At 34.9% G+C, this 26,950-nt stretch overlaps 1 protein-coding gene across 5 annotated transcripts in view; it reads right to left on the reverse strand.

Moving 5' to 3' along the window:
• CNKSR2 (connector enhancer of kinase suppressor of Ras 2) overlaps window positions 1-26,950 on the reverse strand; it is a 240,265-nt gene that overhangs the window by 44,986 nt on the left and 168,329 nt on the right. For all 5 annotated transcript variants that reach the window (XM_084869473.1, XM_084869471.1, XM_084869470.1 and 2 more), the window contains 6 exons: window positions 17,868-17,916; window positions 13,745-13,917; window positions 10,956-11,029; window positions 10,599-10,670; window positions 6,422-6,489; window positions 149-249 (listed from right to left, as the gene is read on the reverse strand). In XM_084869473.1, the coding sequence (XP_084725599.1) occupies window positions 149-249; window positions 6,422-6,489; window positions 10,599-10,670; window positions 10,956-11,029; window positions 13,745-13,917; window positions 17,868-17,916 (537 nt within the window). The remainder of the gene's footprint in view (window positions 1-148; window positions 250-6,421; window positions 6,490-10,598; window positions 10,671-10,955; window positions 11,030-13,744; window positions 13,918-17,867; window positions 17,917-26,950) is intronic.

Consider the following 26,950-nt stretch of genomic DNA (forward strand, 5'->3'; position numbering starts at 1 on the left):
CCTTATTGCTTTTAGACTCCCTATTTTCTTTCCCCTACGAAGATGAGGTCTAACATGCAATTTACCACATATCTGTTTTTATAAACATACAAAGAGACATTTTAGGTCAAAGAATCTGATGCTGTTTATATTCCTGTTGGTAACTTACAGAGGGAGGCCGCGGGTATGTATCATAGGGTGGCGGAGGACTGTCCTGTTTGGGTGTTGATGGAGTATCAGCTTCTTCCTTGTCACTCTCACTCCAGTAATCTGAAAATTCACACACATGGATATATCAACATTCCATTAAATGTTTCTAGACATATTTTCAGGCACACACAATACCAGCTAACAGAAGGAAGTTTACATTCCACTCCTATACCCTGCTCCCCAGCACCCCTTACCCTAGGCCCACCAACTTTTATTTTCACCTGGGTTCTGAGAATGAAGGAAGTGTACAATTAATTACTCCAACCTCCTTTCAAAGCAAGCAATTGTACATAACCGCGATTTTAAGGAGTTAAAAAAAGACATTGCATAAGCCAATCAAGTTTAGGTGTATTTGAGGTTCCAGACCAAATTATTCTATAGCTTCAATTAATGAATTACATCACACAATGCCCCTTAAAAATGTACCATTTTATCCTAAAGATGAACACGCAAAGAAAAGTGATACATATACTGCTGTAGATCTCTACAGATATAAACATCTCCAAAAATAATGTTCTCAATTCTCTTTTCTGGCTTCAATTCACTGGTTATCTAACAATCAGTGTTTCCAGAGTCATGCTGACATAAATCTCTATAACACCACACTCCCACCTCTACTGGGAAACACATGGCAAACCCTGATTCCTGCCAAATGCAAAAGGGCAAATCTGCTGATGTGGGCTGCAAGCTCCAAACTCCCAGAACTACTTAAAAGGGTAGAAAATGTAAGCTGCCAGACAAAGTGACTTGGCTGACCTCAGGCAAGAGAGGAGGGAGAAAATTCTAAGAGATATATTAGCTGAATAAATAAAATACAGCGAAAGGGCAATAATCAGAATCTGTTCCACAAATAACATCTCAACCAACCTGTCATTGCTGGGCTAATTCTTTATCTGATTTACAAGGAAAAACCCAGAAGTATTATCCATATGAATTTCCGATGATAAAAGAAGTGAAAAGGTATTAAAACAGAAGTTTCCTTTTTCTCATGAAACTCTAAATCACAAAAGAACCATCAGAAGGCTTGACTAATATTCAGATTTCTGTGAAAAGTCATGGCATTTATTTTTTACAGGATCCCTCTCCTCCTAAAATTCTCATATTGTAGTATTTTTACATGTTTTCTTGTGCTGCTGATTAGCATTTATAAGTACAGCTAACATTTATTGAGTACTTACTATATGCTGAATAGAAAGTGGTAGAATTAGGATTTCAACTAAGTGCCTTGCTCTAAACCTCAGAGGGTTAAGCCACTGGGACTTTGTGTATGACACGCTGGGACTGTATATCTACACTCGTTTAAGCCTCTCCTCCTGCTGCTTTATAAGTCTGGCTACTGTGAACAGAAATTCTTTAGCAATGGAGATTATTATATTCAGTCCTAAAAATACAAGGACTTTGAACATTCTATTCCTACTGTAATAATTTCCTTTGTGTAAAAGGTAAGAAAAGACTATTTAATCGAAATTTGATATCTGTTTTTTACATTGGATCACACTGGTGAAGGTCAGTGTACTAACGCTCCTGCAAATCCAAATGGACAGAAATGGACCCAGCAAACACGGTAAGAAAACCATGAGCTATATACTAGCTATACATTTGAGCAGCTGTAGGTTCAATTCGTGGCTATAACACCATTTTTTGTGCTCTTGTGACGGTTACTTAAACCTTAGGAGTATGTTTTGTCCCCTATAAAACAGGGCTAATAATAACTGCCTTTAAGAGGTGTGTGTGTGTGTGTGTGTGTGTGTGTGTGTTAAATACGGTAATATATATCAAAAGCCTTTGAACCTGAAAGCACTCAATAAATATTAGTTAGGACTCCTGGTCCACTTTGCAGGTAGCATGTCAGGGCAGTCTGACCCAGATCACTTAGATAAATGCCTGGTGTTCATCTTCTTAGACATTAGTTCTTTCTTATAGCAAATCCTAGCCCCCAAAAGTGAATTTTAGAACTCCAGGGCCTGGGTTGGGTAATTTTTTGGGATCTTGAAATACTACTGGGAAGTCCCTGCTGGAGATGAAGGGACTTTGAGGAGGCGATGAAGCACCTCCTCCACATCCCACCCCCAAGCCCGTGGCTTGCCAGGATCACTCTGCTTTTATCTTTCTCACGATTCCCAGAAACTGGCACCTCTGCTGAGTTTCTCTTTGACCTTTGCACCTTTGGAGTTTCAAAGAGTCAGCACCTCAACTGGCCCTTATTAGCACACTGACAAGAAAATGAGCACAATTTTATCAATATCTCTGCAGCTATCACTAAAAGTGACATATTCGGAAGACCTTTAGTCCACTATTTGATGTAATTGGTTTACTAAAAAGCACCATCAATCTACAGTTTTCTTGGGTTGTCTAAGAAAAGACTGAAATGCCACTTTGCAAATTAACTTGATTTCTTATACTGATCTGTATGACTTTGAGAGAGCACTGCCAGAGAAAGGCTACATGGAAGTTTTAGTCCGGCTGTTTTGGGGTTGTGTGGAAAATTACAGGCACACTGTTGCTCAGAGACTGAAACCAGTCTGATTTTCATTCTAAGAGAAAATTAATTTTTCTGAGCTCTCTATTTAGCAGAAAATAGATGGATACTTTAATGTCTCTTGCAGTGAATTCAATTTTATAAGTAACTAATCATAAATAAACAGTGCCATCACTAGAACAGCAAAATTTCCGCATTACTTCTCATGTTCATAGAAAAGGATAATTTGAAAAAAATTGACTTTTTCATCTAGAGTTATCAAAGAAATACAATATATTATATTCATTTTTATGTAATTAAAGCTCTGAAAAGACCTAATATGCAATTGAAAAGAATGTGTTATGAATGTCTAACTTGAAGCTGGAAAAATATAGACAAATGATTAGCAGATAATTTGCCAAATTGTGATCTTGGCAGAATTTAGTGTAACCCTGTTTTCTCTAGTACAATGACGAATAATGAAAGAGAACCTCACATCCTTTACACATCTGTAGCTAAAGACAGTAATTCACTAAACTCGTATTTCAGTCAATGAAAGAGTAACATCTAAGCTGCACTGGGTATTTAAACAGATACAGTGTTTGGCAGTTATTCCATTGCATCACTGTGAAATATTCCCAATCTTCAAGCAGCTATATTTTGTATGAAGTTTAACTTTGGTACTGAGAATGGCACTCAGGAGATGTCAAATGACTGTACAGAAGTGTGGACTAGACATGCATTCAGTAGTTTTCTATATAGACTACTATTCATGCAGAGGTAGAAGGTCCATGTTTATGAGTTATGTTAGAGTGCCTGAGGAAGGTACACTCTAAGTGGAAATCCAGATTATTTCAGATTCCAGTTGCACTGCATTACCAAGTCAGACTTGAATTGCAACTCTTAGCTTCTGCATATTATTATCTACCGTACTCCAGTGGGCACTAAAATATAAACTCACATGGGAGACCAGGGCAGCATGAATCCATGAAATGAAAACTTTTTTGAGCCAATATGTATAATACAACTTACCAGTTCTTTCATCCATAGTGAAATTTGGCCATATAATACCATTACAAAAATTCACCAAAATCAAGACCATGCTCAGCTTTAAAGTAATGCCCAGTAATAACATACAGAAGTTAAGCCTGAAAATCCAAGCCTCTAGAATCACACAAATTGACTTGTTTCAAAGATTCATTTTACTATCAGTACACTGCCCTAACTTCTAATTCTTCCATCTTAAAAAGATCAGAAATAAATCTATATGCATCTTTAGAGAACAGTTTTATGCCATTTAAATAAATTTGAAAAGGAAGGCTTATATTTTTTGCACTCTCCACATGATTATAAGCCTATAAATGAAGTTGAAGCATGAAAGTGAGGAATAATACTTTCTTAAAAAAATATTGTATTTATTGGGGTGACATTGGCTAATTCAAAATTATATAGTTTTCAGGTGTACAATTTTATAATACATCCTCTGTGTCTTTTATCATGCGTTCACTACCCCAAGTTAAGACTCCTTCCATCTCCATTTATCCCACCTATATTCTCTTCTATCTCCCTGCAACTCCCTTTCCTTCTGGTAATCACTGTGTTGCTGTCTGCATTGAACAAAGTTTTTTTTTTTTTTTTTTAAATATATATATATTATTGATTTTTTACAGAGAGGAAGGGAGAGAGATAGTTAGAAACATCAATGAGAGTCATCGATCAGCTGCCTCTTGCACGCCCCCTACTGGGGATGTGGCCGCAACCAAGGTACATGCCTTTGACCAGAATCTAACCAGGGACACTTCAGTCTGCAGGCCGACACTCTATCCACTGAGCCAAACCGGTTTCGGCTGCATTGAACAAACTTTTAACAGTGAAGAATCGTGGCTCAACAACTGGCCTGGCATTGGCCTGTGTGCACTGATTTGATGGAGACGGCTTCCACATTATTTGTTGAAGTATATATGGTGATTCCACTGCAGGGATGTTTTATTTATTTTGTTATTTCCTTGACTCTACATTTTTCTCATCCTGCGAGAACCAGTTTAGATAATGGAGCCAACAGAAAGCCTATCTCCCGACTCCCCAGCTGGAAGGAGTCTCTCCAGTGTCATACTCACGAAACTTGATTACATTTTATTTTCTGTGTTGTACGAAAAATGTCCTTTCTACTAGAATTCAATGTAATTTCAGGCATGATGAGTGCCTATTTCACCTTGATATAATTAGAGTGCTACCTACTGGGAGGCCTTACACAGAAACACTTAATATTGAATAAAATACCTTCTCTCCTTCTCCACCACCAACGTTCTGATCCCTTTCTCCAGCAAGTATTTCTTCATTAATCTTATCTCCTTCTCAGGTTTTATTTTATTTTTTGCATCTCCTTAGCAAATTTTAATCAGTTGTATATTATGCAAAAATTAGCACTGATGTACTTTATACCACTGTTTAATTTTTCTTAAGCAATTTCAAGTGTGTATTTTTGAGATTCTTAACAAGATGATAAATTCCCACTGGCAGGAACCATATGTTGCTATTTCTTCGAAATCTCCTGCCCTATCTTCTCACGCTGCACTTCTCTACCCACCCCTTTCTCTCACCCCGTGGCTCTAAACCAGAGATTGTAAACTACGGCCTCCAGGCCGATGAGGAGCTTTGCGTGTGTTTATAGGGGCCTGTGAAGTAAGAATGGGTTTTACATTTTTAAATGGTTAAAAAACAGCAAAAGAAGACTATCTTTTGAAAGGTAAAACATGATATGAAATTCAATCCTAGTGTCAACAAATAAAACTTGATTGGAGCACAGCCATGCCCCTGCACATGCTTACAGCTGCTTTCATACTGCAACAGCAGAGTTGAGTAATTGTGACAGAATCTTTCTGGCCTGCAAAGCCTAAAATATTTACTACTTTGGGCTTTACAGGAGTTTGCTGCCTCCTGCTCTACACGTTTGTTAACAGATTAGTTTAAGGATCTGGTTATCTTTTTTACTAGAAGGTCCCTCTAACCTTTAGTCTTCAGGAAACAAAAGGCTTTTAGAATCTCCACATCAATAAACAGGCTATACCCACTGAACACACAACTAGAACTACGTTTGTGTATACATCAGTCTGTGGAATTCTTTCAACTTTAGGATGTCTCAAAATTTTCAAAAAACTAAGATTCCAAGTGATGTATAGCAAATACTCTCTGGGAAATGTGATGCCACCTCAGAGTGGTGACCACAGCTTTTGTTAAGATTTCAGTTCTGCATAATGACATTGTGGTTCATAAATCTGAGGTCGTTACCAAGTCAAGTTCCATAAAAATCATAGAGTTACATAGTAACAAAACTGAAGAACATATCCAAATGTGATAATTTATAGAAGAGATCATTCTCCCGAGCTCTTAGCATAAAAAGTCACTTAAATGTCTAAGTGACTATTAGACAGAAAAAAATAACAACCAAGGAGCAGAATTGGGTCAATATACAGAACCAATTACAGACATTTTAATTTTTAATATTTTTTTCTTTCATGGAAAGTAGACTGAGGGAGTTGGTAACAAACAGAATAGAACTTCATATTTGCTGCTCCAAAATTTTGTGTTTATTCTTTATCTGTTTAATTTATTAAACTTACCTATACAATGGTATGGTTTACATTCAAAGTACTAGTACTTAAAAGAGAAATGGTCACAAACTAACATATGCATTTTCTGTCAAATGATAGCAGTGAATCACTACAAAATAACAGCAAGAAAAAAAAAACAATTGAAGAAAAAGTATTCCTTTACCTTGTTCTTGCTTAATCCTCTCTCTTTCTGCATATCCTGCAGTCAGCATATTGATTCTGTTAAGCCATCTGAAAAAAAATATTAAAATCAGAAGCATTGTGTCTTAATTTCTTACACTTCTTAGAAATATTTATTTTAGTAGCCTAAGAATATATGGAAAAATCCTACATAAAAGATGTGTTCTTTGCTACTCTTGACACATGAAGACTTCCATTAGTTATAACATGCTAGAATGCAAAATGCTCCCCCACCAAAGGTGCTATTTCAATAGAAAAGTCTTGGCAAAACTATTAATGTCTGCAACATCAAGGATTTTGAGATGAACAAAACCCTATTAACTCTGTTATTCCAATGTGCATTCCACCTAATTCTGTTGTTTTATTTCTTCAGAAGAAATGCTTCCTTAGAGACACTTAAATAATATCAGATATGTTGTCCTAATAAGGAAAAAAGTTGTGTACCTTGACCGTCAAAATAAATTTCACTATGAAATATTAAGTGTTGCTGAAGCTTTTTTGAGTTTAATGATCCAAAGGGAAACGCATCTTGGGAATACTTTAGACATTTGTCTCTAAGTACAAGGATATTAGGTTTTCCAAAGACAAAGTGAGCATATACAAATTTAACCCCTACTTAGACCCTGAAAATTTATCCCCATGAATAATAGTAATTTAAAAATAAATCTTAGTTCTCCCCAAATGGCTTGTCCCAGTGGCTGGATGTCAACCCATAAATCAGGAGGTCACCGTCAGGACAAAGCCCTGGGTTGTGCCCTCAGTCTCCAGTAGGGGGTGTGCAGGAGGCAGCCAATCGATGATTCTCATCCTTGATGTTTCTCTCTCTCTGTTTCCCTTTCTCTCTCTGAAATCAATAAAAACATTTAAAAAATAGATCTTAGTTCTTTTCTCTTTCAGTAGTGCTGCAGTTGCCAATGCAGGGGACTGACTGAAGTAAATCACTGTTTCAACTTCCATCTTTTGTTCCACTGGTCTCTCCCTGTGTTCTTTATTCCAACTGTTCACACTGTATCAGATTAGCAAATCACAAAATCTTTAAACTGATCTGACAAGTTCCCATTGGTTATTATGAGCTATGGTCCGTATACTTTCCAAAATAAAAAAAAATAAAAAAGAATGCACCTTGCAAATTAGTTTGAGTAAATGTGGAATTACTAGTATGGCTAACATCATTCAATTGTGGAATAATCTGATTGAGGAACATTTCTAAGAAAAAGTTGTGTTTGAGAACTTTTTCTCCTAACAGGTTATCTCCTCTGTTAAGTGGAAGATGACATTTTTTAAAGTGACTCATACAATGCATCATTTATGCTAAGTGGTGCTAAATGTGCATCAGATACTTGGAATACCTTGAAAAGGGAGGAAAATTGTGTTCTGAATAGACAAAATCACATCCATGGCAATTTAAGTTTTAACTTTATGAATAAGTCACTTAAAGTCCAACTTTATTTTGACGAAACCTACAATGTAATTATCACCTCAAATATGTTTAGAAAGTTAATAAGGGATTAGAGCAAAATGGAATAAAATAAAGATTGATCAAATGAATTCAACAGCATGGTATACACACACCATTCTTCAGAAAATTATAAACTATAAGTCAAAAAGTTAACATCATGACAAATACCCTTTTAAAAATGATGTAATCAGTAGTAAAAGGTCAAAATTAAAATCTAGTCTATAGGTCATTTGAAGGGTTTGAATTTGTACTACAAGGCAAATCTTAGCACTCTTATAGGAAACATTGCTCTGGGTCTATTTGGGTGAAAATGAAGATTATGCCACTAGAGGACTATTTATTATTTAATTTTAATTTATTACCTCATATTTACTACTTTTAAAAATATCATTGAAATTTCATTTTATCAGAAGTTCATTTTATAAAATGAACCAGGAAACTAAAAAAAGAGGATTACTTAATTGTTCAGTTTCCACATTTATTAAGTATCTGCTATATGCTGCATACTGAGTTATGGGGATACAAAAATGAATATGACATACTTTTTGCCTTCAATGAGCTCTAGAATTGCTAAATTTCATAAAACAATGGAAAAATTAAACTACTTTTACAAATAAAATTGCTGTTCATAATAAACACTATTAAGAAAGTGTGTAGATGAACTCAAGTCACAATAAGCTGAGCAACACACAAATGTTGGTACAATCTTAGATAAACTTGTCCTTAAGACCTCATCTAGAAGCATCTAACCTATATATGTGTTGCAGTTATGATTTTCTATTTACGGGCTCTTATGAACAACATATATGTATGCATTAAATACTTCAAGAAACATTTATTCGAAGCCTATGTGTGCCAGATAGTGTTTGAGAAATATATAAGCCAAATTAATTCAGTAACTAAGTCTCAGAAACAAGGTGTTTTGTTTTTTCCCCCGCACGGACTTCACACAAAATGGAAATAATTTTTTAATGTTTTAATACTCATTTATTTTTTAAATATATGTTTTTATTAATTTCAGAGAAAGAAAGGCAGAAGGAGAGAGAGAGAGAGAGAAACATCAATGATGTGAATGGACATTTTTTATTTTGAAAACAAGGAGAAAACGCTCTCTAAAATTCTGGTTGCCTAGCATGATATTTCAAGAATGGTAATGTATTCATTAAGATAACATTATAGAAACTACATGAAAAGCTCAGTTTTCTTATCAATAATGAAAGATTTTATCAACCATGTTCAATACCTTTGCCATTTTCTTGTATTCATATCCTTGCTTTGGAAAAACCATGCCTGTTTTCCCAGTGTCAAAGAACAATATTAATAAGACTCTAAATTATACTCTCCAAAACAAAGGAAAATGGACAGATAAAGAAAAAAGCACATTCAGTGTTCATTTAGTGTGTTTAAGCGCATTTTAAAAAAACTGCATCATTTTGTGGTTAAAATATTTGGATACCAAGTTTTTAGTCACACAAAGAAAGGTAAATGGGGCAAGAGCTCATAGTTTATAAAAAGAATCTATATTGCGAGTGAATATTTTATAGCACTTACAACTTAGTAGGCTTTTATGTGTGATTATTTGCTACTCATAAAAGTCTTATAGGTGAAAATGGTTATTATCTCCATTATTAAAAAGGGTTAATACCTGGCATAGAGAGATTAAGGTCTATGTCCAAGGTCACAGAATAGTAAGTAGGAGAGCTAGACTTTGGATAGTCTGGTTCCAAAGTCCATGCTCTGGACCACTTTGTATAACCACCTTAACCATCTGCATATATATAATATGTTCTACCTGGTGAAGACCTAGAAAGGGAAATATTGCAATCTTCAATCCAATTTTTATATATCTAGAAAAGGGAGCAGTGAAAGGATCAAATTCATAAAAGCTAAAGTAGAAACAAAGTGGAATGTTACAGATGATGGAAAAAATATAGAGATTTTTTTCTCAGAGCCACCAAATAACCAAGTAGCCATCTAATAATTTGGCTATATAATCCTGTCCAGCGATAGATGGTGTCAGAAAGAAATACAAACTTTGCTTAGGCATGAATTATTGAGATGGATATTCTGTCATAAATGCTCAAACCTAGGAAAATCAGCTTTTTTTGTGTAGATATCTTTTTTCCCTCACCTAGGAGTAAATCTGAATACCTATTCTCGAAATGGACTTTAAAAAATATTTTCTGCCATAGTCTGTTTGGCCCAGTGGATGGAGCATCAGCCCATAGACTGAAGGGTCGCAAGTCGATTCTGGTCAAGAGCATATACCTTGGTTGGAGGCTCCATCCCTGGCCCTAGTTTGGTGTTGCAAGAGGCAACTAATTGATGTATCTCTCTCACATGGATGTTTTTCTCTGTCTCTCCCCCTCCCTTCCACACTCTCTAAAAATAAATGGGAAAAATATCATTGGGTAAGGAATAACAACAATAAAAAAATAAAATTTAAAAAATATTCTTAGTCCCCTCCCCCCCCCCCCCCCCCCCGCATAGATGGATTCTGGCATATTTTTGGTAAACTTGACAGTCAATGAGTTTACTTTGACTTTTTAATGCTGTCCTTTAAAATTAGGTTGGCTACATTTTATTTTAAACTTGGTTGATCTAGAAACTTCAGTGACATTATCTAAGTATTAATGTGGAAAGCTTAGAATTCTAAGCCTTACTAACTTCGTAATTATTTTGAAATTTAAGTACACTTTACCTGTTCATATCATCAAGATGCTCAGCAGCAAAGTAAAAGCTTTTGATTTTAGGATGACAGGCTTTGAATGCACTGCAAAAGAAAATAAAGTACATTTATTTTATTTCAAATTGGGAAATAGATTAGAACATAATCATTTTAATGGGTAAAATTACCTCAACAATCTAACCTGAGTTCACATATATAATGCTTCTGCCATGATGACAGAAATCAGTAAAAAATCCAATTTTCTGATCACAAAATGCTTTCTTATTACCTCAATTTGAAAGCATTAGACAAGCAGCCTGTAATTTAAAAGCTAGGAAAAGTTTAAAAAGCTTTCCCTTTTCTCCTTCTCCCCAAAGGAAATGAACTTACTATTTCTTGCGGCATTCACTGGCTCTATCAATTTTAAATTCAGGCAGACTGATGAATCCTTCTGCTTTTTCATCCTAAAAAGGTAACACTCTAGTTTAGGATATTATATACAAAGGTTTGAAGCTGATACTATATAACTAGGCTTTAAATATCTATAGTAATCAATCTGTCCATTTAATTCTTAAATTTTACATTTTAGAGATTAGAATTCCACTCTTATCTGTTACATTCCCTTAAACTAAAGGTATATTTTGGAAATTTGAATACTATAAATTAAAATGTATATAGAAAAATTTTAAAATCTTTTTTACATTAAAATGAAGACAGGTAATTCTTTTTGGAGCATACACATCTTATTTAATAAAATTGAAATATGGTTTATAAGTAATTTTCTAATCTGATGCATATAAACTTTAACAAGACTTAAAATAACTTTAGTCCACATTTACAATTTATAATTATCTATGATATTTAACGCTCAGATGTAAAGTATAGGTAAGTTTACTAACTCAATTCCTTTTCTGCCTTCAAAGAAATCTCTTATCAAACCTAAATTAAATAACTATTTTGTTAATCTTCAAATATATGACTTGGTATATATGCTATACGCAAAGGTTATTTTTCACTTGGAAAATCAAATGAAATCTATAAAATCCTCCTATCTCTAATGAGGGATGAAACAACAAGACAGAAGTATTATCCAGAATCTTACATTAGATACAAAGGATCCCAACTATGCTAACATTGACTGTGGTTAAACCCTTTCATTGTTGTCCCTTTCACCTCATGACCACGCTCTTAAGACTGACTCTCCCGGACTTCGATCCATGCTGTACCAGTTCATTCCTTCTTATATTTCAAGTTTAAGTAAGATTAAATCCTCATTTACAACCTCAAAGAAAAAACAGACTTTCAATTCTTTTACTGTGTGTGTTTGTACATGTTAAACTTTAAAAATTGGTATAACTGATAGTGACTAAAATGTTTGTATTATTAAAAAAGCAATATTATAACTTTCTCAATATTTGAGTTTTTTCTTCAAATCTTTGGGTAAATATAATAGTCTCAAATCTATTTTTTTTCAATTTTGATTTCCCCTGTTATCCTGCTGTCTTTAATGTAAAATGTTTAAATGTTCAACAATTTAAAGTATTTTAGGGGTAGTTATTATCTTCTCAAAATGATATGATAAGGAACTTTTATATTACTCCTAATAATGTCATACAAGGGTATTTCTTGGAATGTATACATTGGAATTATCCACTCACCTCTTGCAAGGCTAACACAGTAACAATAACTATCTGACTGAAATTTAGATACTGTTCAAGAAAAAGGGGCCACAATTTTTTTTGATCACTTGAACTGTAAACATAGAATATAATTTATCACAAGCAGACAAATCTACAGGTGATCTTAAAATAAAAAGAGACATAGAAAATACTATATTTTGATAATGCTTGATTGGCATATATATATGGTAAAATTATGGTCTGTTTAGTATATCTAAAATAAGACACACATAATTATGTGATTGCCAGAAAGAATATTAAAAGTAAATAATCAAATTCTTCTATATAGTTAATAGAGACATTTATCTTAAATAGCAAGATAGTAATTCAAGATTTCAAAAATGAAATATGCCAATTTGTAAAATATTACTAATAGCATATGTTTATTGAGTACATAGTATGTACCAAACATTGGTGTAAGTGTACTGATTCTTTTCATACATATGAGAGCTCAGTGACCTAGGAACTATTATTATTCCCTTTTTTGCAGAAATGGAAACTGAGGCACAGTAACTCAGGCAGTGTTAAGTCTACCCTCTTACACATAACCTAATATAATATAACATTATAACAGCCTGTCTAGGGAACAAAAAATTCTCTACATACTGGATATTATAATCATAGGCATAATAATTTTAAAATACATTTCAAAAATCAATCTTCGAATACAAATTGAATAATGTTTTGACAGTATTCATATAAGTCTATTTAGCCACTATATTTCATTAAACCACATATATTTTTTGAGAAAACAAGTTAACAATAGAAAATATTGTTAACAAACATAATGAGGTGAACTGATAGATGTCTATGGCAAAGAAATCAAAGAAAACATAGTAATGTAAAGGGAATATCAATGAGTAAGGTATATTCTTGTATATCTGTTGTGATATGTGATAGATTGTGATATAATTATTCTGGATATAAATATGTTTACTGCAAATGAATCAGGAAATCATAAAAAACAATTAAATGTATTTATTATATTCACACCCCAATTGTGCCAAATAGAGTGAATACTTGCAAATTTTCAAAATCAGTCTACCAGTTCATTTTTAAAAAAAGAAAAACTGAAATAAATTCTGGCGATACTAATCTATTAAAATTACAAAAGGACGTCCTCACTTCTCCAGAAAAAATTTAAAACTTCGAACAAAACAAAGCATTTAAAAGTCTATATCAAATTTACATATACAATAATCATTTAAGTTAAGCAACAGCTTTAATTGGCTTGGTATTTTTAATTAGATATACAAAATTACTTTATCTGAGTTTCAGATCTGTAGCTTCATTAGAAAAAATGACACAACTATCTTTATAGAACCCCAAAATGTAATTATTTTAAGAAGTCTTAAATATTTTCTAACGAAAAATAACTAGCAGAAATCTCCTGAATTTAGCTTCAAGGTGATTACATGATTTTAAAATATGTTTCAAAACGGTAATTCTTTTGGTTAAAGATAGAGAATGTATGGGCAAACAAAATATGCTTTGTCTTACCTCCTCATTAATATACCAATATAGGGATGCATCCTTAAGGACAAACCAATATTTCTTCCATTTCTGTGAAAAATAACTCTTTGCATCTTTCTTCTTCCAAAGCCAGCCCTCACAGTCACCACGGCCAAGATCTTTGCAAGAAATTCGTCTTTTGCTCTTGCCAGCTATAGGACCTAAATTTAATAGTGGGTAAAAATGTTCTTTAAATTTTTACAGGTTTGGAGGTAGAAGATTAATTTACAGATCTCAAAAAATCAGTCTGGGTACTTAACCTTTAAAAAATCTTATTTTCACATTGCATTAAAATAAAAAATTCAAAAATCTTTAATACCATTTCCCCCAGGTAAGTGACATACAATTCAATCACAAATGAGTAATTTGATCTAAGATTGAAGGGGAGTAGGTGAAAGTTACACTTACCTCCTCCCTGGACCAAATCAAAATTATAACTAAATTATAGAAACAGCAACCTGAATAACCCACTGAAGACTAGCTGAACAGAAGTCTTATAACTAAGGATTTACAAAAGAAGCCGCATCCAGATAGGTAGGAAGGGCAGAGATGTGAAAAGGGCTGGCCTTGTACCCACATGTGGTGGTTTAGAATCTAGAGGATTTCTCGGCTGCAAAGGTTCCCCCCTGAGGAGCGACCTGTCTCAACCCCATGCCAGGCTCCACAGCCTGAAGCATGGGAATAGTGTTCCACAGAACATCTGCTGTGAAAATCAGTGGGGATTTCACCTGCCAGGTTAAGACCTGTGACTGCTAATATCCAGGTGCACTCTTAAAGGGTCAACTTACAAAATCTCGTCCACAGGCACTCACCCTGAGGCAGAACTGCCTAATACACAGAAACAAATACAGAGAGGCAGCCAAAATAGGGAGGCAAAGAAACATGCCCCGTATGAAAGATCAGGAGATATATAAAAAAGAGAACTAAAATAAAGAGAGGAAAGCAACCTACAAGATACAGAATTCAAAACCATTGTTATAAGAAAACTCAAGGAACTTAGGGAAAGACTGCACAAACTCAGTGAAAACTTAAAGATATAGTAAGCATAAAAAAGGGATGCAGAAACCACAAAAAAAGAAACAGGCAGAAATGAAGAATACAATAACTTAAATAAAGAATACACTAGAAGGAATCAATGGCAGGTTAGATAAAGCAGAGGATCAAATAAGCAATTTGGAATTCAAGGTAGCAGAAAACACCCAATCAGAAATTGATTGCATTTTTATACAACAATAATAAACTATCAGAAAGGGAAACTACCCCCTCCAAAAAAACAAAACCAAAAAACCAAAAACAAACCAACACCAAAACACAATTTACAATCCCATTTACAATTGCATAAAAAAATTCCTAAGAATAAATTCAACCAAGTAACAGATCTGTACTCAGAAAATTTTAAGACAACAAAGGAAGAAGATACAAATAAATGGAAGCATATACCATTCTCTCAGAGGGGAAGGATTAACATCATTACAATGCCCATACTACCCAATGCAAGCTATAGATTAAAAAAATTCCTATCAAAGTATCAATGGTATTTTTTTCCAGAACTAGAACACATAATGCAAAAATTTATATGAAACCACAAAAGACCCCTAATAGCCATAGCAATGTTGAGGGAAAAAAAAGGAGGAGGTATCACACTACCTGATATCAAACTATACTACAAAGCTATAGTAATGAAAACAGCAAGGTACTGGAATACAACACACATATGTGGATCAATGGAACAGAATACAGAGCCCAGAAATAAACCACACCTACATGTTCAGTTAATCTATAGCAAAGGAGGCAAGAACATACAATGGGTTAAAGATAGTGTAATCAATAAATGATGTTTGGAAAATTGAACAGATACATATGGAAAATGAAACTAGACCACCTTCCTACACCAGATACAAGAATAAACTAAAAATGGATTGAAAAGTTAAATTTAAGACTTGAAACCATAATACTCATAGATTAAAGCACAGCCAGTGAACTCTCTGACATTTCCCTTAGCAATATTTTTTTCAGTATACCTCTTCAGGCAAGGTTAACAAAATAAAAAAATAAACAAACTGGACTACATATAACTAAAAAAGTTTTTGCACAACAAAACAAAAATACAATGTCCAGAGTGATAGAAGAAACATAGCAATGATATATCTCATAAGTGAATATTCAAAATTTATAAAGAACTCATAAAACTCAACATAAAAAACAAAACACAACAACTAGCAACCCAATTAAAAATGGGCAGAATATCTGAGTAGACAGTTCTCTCAAGAGGACATACAGATGGCCAAGAGACATATAAAAAGACACTCAACATTACTAATCATCAGAGAGATGCAAATTAAAATCACAATGAAAAATCACCTCACATCTGCCAGAATGGCTACCATCAAGTAATCAACAAACAACAAGTGCTGGTAAGGATGTGGAGAAAAGGAAACCCTAGTACTTAGTGCTCTGCTGTTGGGAATGCAGAGACTGTGGAAAACAGTATAGAGATTCCTCAAAAAATTAAAAATGGAACTGCCATTTGACCCAGTGATCCCATTTCCAGGAATATATCCTAATAATACCAAAATGCCAATCAGAAAGAATATGTACACTCCTATGTTCAAAGCAGCATTATTTACCATAGCTAAGATCTGGAAACTGCCCAAGTGTTCATCAGTAGATGAGTGGATAAAAAAGCTGTGGCACCTTTACACAATGGAATACTATGCAGCTGTAAAAAAGAAGGATTTCTTACCCTTTGAGACAGCATGGAGGGACCTGGAAAGTTTTATACTAAGTAAAATAAGCCAGTTAGAGAAAGAGAAATATCACATGATCTCACTTATATATGGAATCTAATGAACAAAATAAACTGATGAACAAAATAGATCCTGACACACTGAAGCATGAAACAGACTGACAGGAGAGGAGGCAGGAAGAGATTAAGCAAAGAACTTACGCATATGTGCATAGTCCATGAACACAGATAATAGTGTGGTGAAGGCCTGGGGTGGGGTGCGAGCCAGGTGGAGGGGGGCATGGGAAAATGAGGGATATCTGTAATACTTTCAACAATAAAAATAAGTTTAAAAATTAAAAAATGAAACTTCTTTATGATCCAGAAATTCCACTTCTGGTAATATATACAAATACCCCTGTATGCATTACAGTGTTATTTAAAATAGCTAATATATGGGAACAACCAAGTGCCCATCAATAGATGAGTGGATAAAAATGTGGTGGCACATATACACAATGGAATATTACTTGCTCATAAAAAAGAATAAAAGATTACCCTTGCAATAGCATCAATGGATCTACAAGGTATTATGCTAAGTGAAATAAGTCAGTCAGAGAAAGAGACATACCATATGATTTCATCTACGGGGTGGGCAAAAGTAGGTTTGAAGTTGTATTGTGACATTCTTTTGAGTTAATAAAGCTATTATAATAATAACAAGAACCTGCATGTTTTTTTCCATATGTATAACTGTAAACCCACGTTTACCCACACATGTATATGTGAAATCCAAAGAGCAAAATGAGTAAAGAAACTAAATAGAAACAGACTCATAGATATAGAGAACAATTAGATGTTACCACAGGGGAGGGGGTTTTGGGGCTGAGTGAAAAAGATGAAGGGATTAAGATCTACAAATTGATAATCACAAAAACAGTCATGGGGATGTAATGTACATCATAGGGAATATAGTCAATAATATGGTAACAACTATGTACAGTGCCAGATGGGGACTTGAAATATTGGTTTCAATATTTGTAATTCCACTTTGTAAAAGTATATGATTATCTAACCACTATGCTGTACATCTGAAACTAATATAAAATAACACTGTATGTAAAATGTAATTAAAAATAAGCTAAAAATATAAAATTAAAAACAAAAAAAGTAACACCAGTATGAAAATCTGTCGAGACCATTCTTTGCAAAAGGCACTTTGTATCACAATTGACCTGAAGGAGAAGCTGGTCTCAGCAGTGTTTGCTAGGGAGCTGTGCTCTTCTAATCAACACTGGTCTCAGGCAAGAGAGGATGGGTCAAGAGTGCTAGGTATCATCACAGCGCAAACCAAGCAGGTATGTTTCATTCATTTCCTTTTCTTACCTTTGTTTTTCTTCTTTGATTTATGCTGCAGGGAGGACTGCTGAAATGTCTGAAATCAAAGATAGGGAAGAATGTTATCTGATAGGGTGGCGTCTGGAGCACCATCATAGCGTGCAGAACTCTCAGCACCTGAATGCTGACTCTGAAACCTGGTCAGAGAAATTACGTTCTTTTTCCAAAGCCTCAAAAAAAAATTCATGTATATCATGCCATTCAATTCTCTAATCTCCTGGAAAGCAGAAGGAGGTATTATCATTGTCCTTATTTTGTAGTGGAGAAAGCGGGGCACAAAACTGGTTAAACGAAGGGCTCTTATATATGCACAGCCCTACTTTATACCTCTTAAAAGGGTTTATTGTGCTTCCCCAGGCAATATCTCAGTTGATTCTCTCAAAAATCTTATTAAGTAAGCAGGAAAATATGACTATTCCTTGTTCCTTAGAAGTTTATTCTATTACACACACCACCATCACCTACTGAGCTCCTAGGTACTCTCCTTGGCCACTAAATATGTCAGCACTTGGATCATTATTTTCATGTCACACCTACTTCCCTCACTATTATCAGTGACTAATCTCCATGGAACCGATGCTAGCACCATGGCTCCTCAGTCCCTCATCTCCAGTGATCTTCAGTTCTCCGCTCCTTGGCTAGCCACTGCCATGATCACATGTTATCTTAAGCATATTAGAACCACTACCTCCATTATCTGTTTTTCATAGTCTAATAACCCCAATCTCTGCAATTTTTAGAAAAAGTTCCTTTGAGGTATCCACTTTATTGACATCACCACACTTTGGTGCCTCTCTTCTTCCTCTTGATTTCCATAGTAATTCCCTTGAGTCATGCTCCCAACATTACTTGCCTGGCTGAACAACCACCTCAGTAAAACCTGTCTGTTTACTCCATGCTAAATGCCAGAACAGCTTAATTTCTTAATAGAAAAACCCACAACTGCATTGACTGTTTTTCTTTTTCTTTACAAAGGTATTTCTATGAGGCAATTGAAGTTTGTTCACATAAAATTCACTAGTCTTGGTTTTATAGAATACATTTATATTCTGTGACATACTTTCTTATTTAGAATCTTTGCTCATAAAACAACAGAATAATAATCTACTCTCATAATAGATTTCTTGTGTTTGTATGTGGTTAACATAATTTTCATGAATATAATGCTATGAATGGATACTAGTCCTAAAGATAAGGATCAGATCATTTGCTGCCATACAGTGTAACCCAGAAATAATCACCATCTGTCAAAGCTATATATGTGTGAGTGTACACACACATGTGTGTAAAACTTTGCAGGATTCATGGTTAAAGGAATTCACAACTTTGGAGAGAAAGCATAAGAGATAAAACACATTATATTGTGTTGAGTTTTTTGAGTGCACTTTATTTCAAAATAATAACTCAAATAATAACTCAGACTAGTGTGCTTAAGTATAGTTAATTTACATATAGCTATTTCCCCTAGATTGTTTGGCTGTAAAATTACTGATTGGGTTTCTTTTATCCTTTTGTGTTGCCACAAGTAACATTATGATTTTACAGTTCATTATTTTTAAAAATGACAAAGATGGGGGTGGTTTGTTTTTAGGAAGCTACATGGATAAAAGACAGCTTGAAATAATTGAGTTATATAATATACCTCCTATGCTTTTTGCCTGCTATTCTTTAAAACCTGGAAGTCTACTTTAAACCCTACACTAAAACATATTTTATGCTCTCCAGGTTTTCTTTTTAATAGGATTATCCTTTCTTTCCTTATAAAAATATTCTCATACTAATTGTGATTACAGAGCACAATCAGTGTACATATTGTTGAAACCTAAGAACTCCTAGGCACAAAATATAGATTTAGCCATCTTTCAAAGAAGCAAAGCCTTAGATGTCTTTTGTAAATATCATAAATATTACAATGCAATTATCTTAAAAAAGATCTCATTATTTTTCTAAGCGATGTAACATTTTCTAAAATGAAAGTTATATTTGAACTATATTAATTAAAATCATGTAATTGAATTATATGATTTTGAACATAAGAGGAAAAACAATGAAAACTATAGTCAAGGAAATAGGTCTTTGTGCAGAAAAGAGTTACTACTGCAGGCCTGAAACTGCTCTCTTACAAGGGCCTGCTTGCAAGGTGGACCCTTGGCTGACATTTAGAAAGTTGGCTGGTAAACAGTTCTCATCTGGGAAGTTAATTAGTAAATAGTTCTCTATCCTATATAATAAAAGTCTAATATGCTAAGTGTCTGTTTGTTAGACCATTCAACCAGTTGCTATGACCCACACTGAGTACCAGGGTGCAGATGCACTGATTGGTAGGTTAGCTTGCTGCTGGGGTCTAGCCAATCAGAACTGGGTGAGACAGGCAGGGCATGTCCTGGATCCCTCCTGCAGTACCTCCCCAGCCAGCCATTCTCCTGCGGTCCCTTCCAGACCTCTAAGAGAATTCATCTAATTAATTTCCTTTCAATGTGCACAAATCCGTGCACTGGGCCTGTAATATTGACATAAAGCTTCCCTAAGGTGGTTTTGCCCATCAAGGACTACACCTGTTTTCCTTATGGGGGTCTGGAATTTTTTATAATGGCCTTTAATTTTAGCACATTCTGGACAGGGGGCTTCTATGTGAATCATCCAAGAAAATCCTTGGATGTTGGCTTTTTACTGGGGTTGCTTGGGCACAGAACATTGTCATATGTAACTGCTGCATTTTTGTTGCTGAGGGAGGAAGGGGGGGGGGGAGAGAGAGAGAGAGAGAGAGAGAGAGAGAGAGAGAGAGAGAGAGAGAGAGAGAGAGAGAGAGAGAGAGAGAAGGAAAGAGAGAGAGAGAGAGAGAGAGAGAGAGAGAGAGAGAGAGAGAGAGAGAGAGCGAGCGCGAGCGAGAGAGAAACCTATTGGAAGCCTGCACATCAATTTCTCCAGTTGTCATGGCGTCTTTTTTCCTTACTGATCTGACTGCATATCCTTGCTGTGTCACTGTAATAAATCTTAACTTGGGTAGAACTCTGTTGAGTCTTACGAGTTTTTCTAGCAAATCATCAAACATGTGGATGATCATGGGGACCCCTGAAATAGCCTCATTATTAAAAAGATTCCTTACAAACTTATATTAGAAACTGTTCACTATTCATACATACATAAATAAGCTCCTAACAGTAAAGGTTTCCTCATCTCAGCAACAGTGTGATTAAATGTTCCTGAGGTGCAAATTTATAATCATATGTTGTCTTTACTAGTTGTAATAAAGGAATTATTCATTCTGAGTGATGGATGTTTAATCGGTCTCATTGATCCTCTTCCAAATGTAACTGCACGAAAGAAGAGAAATTCTATTTTATGCATTGTTTTAACTTCTGCCTAAAACGGGGCCTAGCACAGAGTAGATCTGCTCAATAAATATTGGTTGAATGAATAAAAGTTAAGTAAACCATCCATAAAGAGCATAGGATATAGTCTTAATTAGCTGATGGTTTTAACTTGAAAGAAGTCCTTCAGTAGACAACAAACAAGCCAGGTGTCTTTTGTCCAGTAATCCATGAACAGAATGCTACTGAAAGTTCTGTTTTTTTTAAATCAGGTTATTTGTTTTGGTAGATAATTAAATTTCCTTTTTATTCAACCTCCCTTAGTATTACTTGCACTGGAATTCTCTTAGTGCAATTAAGTTCAAATTTGAACTCAAGATGTGGTTGGCTAAAGTATATTAAATCTGTGTCAAAAGATATGTATGCAAATAATTATATGATGAATTATGAATAGATGTGTTGAAATCATAACTCTATCCATAAAAGTAGAATGTGCTAAAATAAAAAGCCATTATGAAAGTATTGTTGATCCTCTCCTTACCCATGGCGATGCATGCAATGGTATTCTGTTTGGCTATAAAAGATCCCTTTTTCAGACATTTGCCTGAAAAGACCATTTGTCTTTCATTTTGTCCACAGATGTTCTGTTGAAACTCCATTCCCCCCTGTTCTCGATGAGGAAGTATGGGGGAGGGTAATTTGGGCCATTCTTATCCTGAAACTTTCAGAAGCACTTATTTTAATTGTGGAAGAAAATGACAGTTTCTGTGTTTCATTTTGAAAGCTCAGCTACTATTAAATTCTTCTCACGTTGCAAATTGCCACACTTATGGAAAAAATTTGCAATCAAAATACTCTCTGTTGCAATATAGTAACTTCCTCTTACTGAGAATTTCTGCAAAGTTCCAAGATTTCTTCAGCAACTCATCAAACCAATCGCTTATTCCTTATGCATTATAAAAGGTGCTTAGCAATTTGAAATACCTGAGAGAAATGATAGCCTTTTCCACATATTTAATTTTTAAATAAACAAACAAAAAGCCTTTAAGATGAAAATATTTAACAAAGGAAGGTTATTTTTTCTTATTTTCGAATTATTGTGTATCAGCAGAAAAAAGTATAAGTATGAGCAAGTAGGGTAAGATAGTAATGGGAATATTAAGTATATTTAATATGAAATATTAAATCAAGAACTCTTCCATTTATAAGAAACAGCAGCATAGACTTGAGCAAGTTTGCTGTTGGTGGTGGCCTTGCCCATTGTGTTGCTTGAGAGAGAAACTCTGAGCTCTGGGGATGAGGATGAGGCATTGTATTTGCACCGGGTCTTTCAGTTCAGTGGGGTGAACTTGCTCTAGATTCTCTCAGTGAAGTTAACCTGACTTTATACTGACTGAAAACGATTCCAAACACACTAAAAAATAAGTAAGCATGTGTTTAAAAACAATTATCATGCTAATAAATTAGCAGTCAAAATAAGAACAAAAAGGCAGTAATTGAGAATACAGAAAAGGTCAGTCAAACTCATTAGGTTAGATAGAGTCAATGTTTCATCAGAAGTATATCATGCACGTCCAGCTGCCATGGCTCAGAGGTTGTCGACCTATGAATCAGAAGGTCACGGTTCGATTCCCAGTCAGGGCACACTTCCGGTTGTGGGGTGTGCAGGAGGCAGCTGATCAATGATTCTCTCTCATCATTGATGTTTCTATCTCTCTCTCCATCTCCCTTCTTCTCTGAAATCAATAAAAATATATTTAAAAAAAGTATATCATGCAGATAGGATCCTGAAGGAAGGAGGTGACTGAATCTTATACAAGATCCCATAAGGTGATCCCATTTTTCTTCTGAAGTAGTGAAGTAGGAAGACTAGGAGTGATGAGTGGGGAGTAGTTAGGAAGGGTAATAAGAATCACTATCCTTGGGAAACAGGAACTGTCATTCTTGAATCATAATAATTATCATTTACTGAGGGTTTATGTGTCAGCACAGTATCAGGCACTTCATGTGAGTTATTTATCTTAATCTTTACAATAAATCCTTCATGTGGTTATCATCAATCCCACTTTAAAGAAGCAAAACCCCCCACAAAAACCCGAGATATAGAATGCTTAAATAACTTGCTCATGACCACACAGGTAGTGGCAGAGTCAAAATTCAAATCCAGGTCTGCCAATCACAGAACCTGTTCTTCTACCCACTCTGTGTAATACTGCCTCCCAAGGAAGTATCTGTAGTCATAGTAACAATGTGAGAAAAAAGAAAAACTGCTTCTGACAAGAAGACATCTATTTATGCAAACCCTCTTGTGACATATGATGTAACTACATTGCTATGTAGAAAGAAAGGATTCTATAAAACAGAAAGATACTAAAGATAACACTTTTATATTAATGGAGATAATTCAAACCAGTAACATCTTAAGAACTTTCAATTTTCATGCTTTTTTTCCATTTTATTTTAATTACAATGTTATATTACTCTGTGGGCTAAAAAAGATTTGCTGGTTTTGGTGCAAATATTCATCATAATACCTTCATGCAGGGAAGGTTCATGTTAGCATTTTAATTTTGCAAATGTGATAGAAACCTAGGTACACAAAGGTAAAAAGGTTCAGCCAAGGTAGGCAAGGATGGGGCTGAAATCACATTTTATTCTGAACCTATTGACAGTGTTAACTGAACTCAGTGCAATTAAAAACCCCTATGTCAACACTGATGAGGAAATCAGTGATCCAAATAAGGCGAGCCTGCCTCTCCGCTAATTCGTTACACAAGAGAAATCTCTTGTAGCTGATTCATCATGTTATGCAATTTTTCACCTGATACACTCCTGATAATTATGTAATGCCTTAACATTATTTGGTTCACTTTCTCAAGTAGTTTTTAACTGCTGCATTAGTTTTTACAGAGGCAGAAACCATCTGCTCAGATCACCACTTTATACTTAGTTCCAAGCTAGGTGGCTATCATTTCTCACTTGAGTTGACCAGATCTTATCTTGTCTCCCTGCTTCTCTCACCCTTCCAGTTTATTCTCAGTACACCAGCTAGAGCGATATATTTAAAATGTTTATGTTTCAGCAAGAATAAAATACACAGTAGCGTGGAGCAACGCTGTAATAGGAATCAGGCACTTGCCTAATATTTCTCTATATTCCACTCCACATTCCAGCTCTATGACTATAGTGAAGTCACTGAACTACTCTTGACCTCAATTTCTTCATCTGCAAGAATAGGGGTTTGGAGCAAATGCTCTTAGAGCATTAACTGCACATGATTCTGACTTCAAAATGAAGGGGGAAATGGCTAGTTACCAATGTGCATCTAATTATTGGTGTTTATACCCATAATCAGTGTTGATCTTAACACGTAATGCTCAATTATTTATTGAAAGGCAGTTAGTATATGTTTAAGCTCCTCCAGGAATGGAAACAACTTATCACCAGCCATGAGATACAGCTATTTTGAGGTGCTTGATTAATGTGTGCAATTAATATAGATTTGCATGTAGAGACAGACAGTTCAAATAGATGAAAAGCAGAACTAGGGCAGTTCCTTGCTCCTGACACTTCTGTTTGACAAATTGTCGACATCTTAGTGTCAGAGAAATCAGTGTAGGTTGCCCATCATTTGTGACAAAAAACGTTTAAGACCAGAAAAAAAAAGAAAGAACTAGATTTGCTTCTGCAAGGCTATTCAATGACAAGAAAATAAATGATATGTAAAAGAAAACAGAAACAAATTATATAAAAAGAATCAAAGAAAGAACAAAACCTAAGAATCTCAAATGGAATATTTAAAACAATAAAAACAAACAAAATGAAGAATCTCAAATGGAGTCACAAATTACATGCTAATTTTCTCAGCAATGATATGACTAAATCATAATTATTTATTTTTTCTGGATACTGAATTAATAGCTTTATTTAAATGAATTAAAAAAAACAGCTTTTTTGGGGATTACCTTTATTTTTAAGTTTGTTGCTGTGATATATTTTACATATATTCTCATCATGGAATTGTTTCCATGTCAATGTAATTCGTTCCAAGAATGCTAGCTTTTATCTAAATACCTTTATGGCTAAGAGTATGTTTATATCAAGCTCTTATTCAGAGATTTTTGCTACTATGGTAGACAAACACAAAATATATAAATAGTTATCTAAGACAACCACTTCAAATATTTCTATATCTGCAAGTTTTGCTAGAGTTTTTTTGATCTGGAGATATGTTTTCTGAACAGAAAGTCTGTCAAAGAGAATAGTGGATACATTAAAAAGTTAAGTTTAGAAAGTTTCAAAAGTCATAAATGCATTTTATAATAAAATAATTGAGAGATAAATCATAATCTTTCTTCTATTCTACACTGAACCATCTAGTAGGGCATGATTTTAAAACTAAAAGAGCAAAATTTATTTTATCTAACAGGAGGGGAAAAATAACTTGATGGGAATATTTTTTAAAAAAATCCTGTTTGCAGAAAAAAATCAAATCATCATGTTGCCATTTTAGATGGCATTTCCCCTACTCTTCTCTGTAGTGCTGTGCTCATCTTACAAAAGAGAAAACTGCACAAGAGAAAGCACTTTAACTGATGAAAAATGAGATTTCTGCAGGCCTGATGTATGTTGCCACTTCTCCAGAACTGGTTGTCTCAAATGCACCTAGTTTAGGTTTAGCTTGTTCTCAGCTCCCTGATGAGGACATTTTGGTACTATGGTTGGAAGAAGAATGCTAAGAATACTGTGTACTACCAGAGTGCCAGCCATTGTACCAGATACTTTATATACACTGTCATAACAGAGAGCCAAAGCTTTTATAAAAAATACTAAGGCTCAATGCATGAAAATTCGTGCACTTGAGGGTGTCCTTCAGCCCGGCCTGTACCCTCTTGCAGTCTGAATCCCCTGTCAGCTTAGGCCTGCTCCCTGCATCCCTCTGGCAGCCTGGGAACTCTTAGGGGATGTCTGCCGTTGGCCTTGCTTGTGGCTGAGTGGAGCTCCGCCTGTGGGAGTGCACCAAACCTGTGTTGAGCATCTGCCCCCTGGTGGTCAGTGCACATAATAGTGACTGGTCATTCCAGTCATTCCACCATTAGGGTCAATTTGCATAGTACCCTTTTATTATATAGAATATATGGAGGACACAAGGGAGTAAAAAATACAATATTCAAAAATATTTTATAGCAAACAAGTAGATTTCGCTGTTTTTTTGTAGGAGCTATGTGATAAAAATTAAGGTCATGATGCTAAAATGCAAATAAGTCAAGGAGATTCAGCAATTAGCTAAGTAACTAAGTCTAGGCAAATAGTCTTCTGGTATTCTTCCTCAGAGTATGCAAATTTATTGATTTATGCCTGGATTTATTGATTTCAGAGAGGAATGGAGAGGGGAAGAGAGAGATAGAAACATCAATGATGAGAATAATTGATCAGCTGCCTCCTGCACACCCCCCACTGGGGATCGATCCCGCAATCCTGGCATGTGCTCTTGACCATAATCAAACCTGGGGGCCTTCAGTCCACAGGCTGATGCTCTATCCACTGAGCAACCCGGCTAGGGCCAATTTTTTTCTACATGGTGTTAAGAATAGTTACTATGTGCCCAGCATTATGGAAAAACTTTATATACAGTGTATGATTTAGTTCTGAAATAGTCAGGTGAAGTAAGAATTATTATCTTCTTTTTACTCATGAGAAACAGGTTCAGAAATGTGTCTAGGTTCATAGAGCTGACTTAAAGCCCGTGTCCTAAAACTA

This window comes from Pipistrellus hanaki (genome assembly GCF_964339955.1).
Source record: "Pipistrellus hanaki genome assembly, chromosome: X".
NCBI lineage: Eukaryota > Metazoa > Chordata > Mammalia > Chiroptera > Vespertilionidae > Pipistrellus > Pipistrellus hanaki.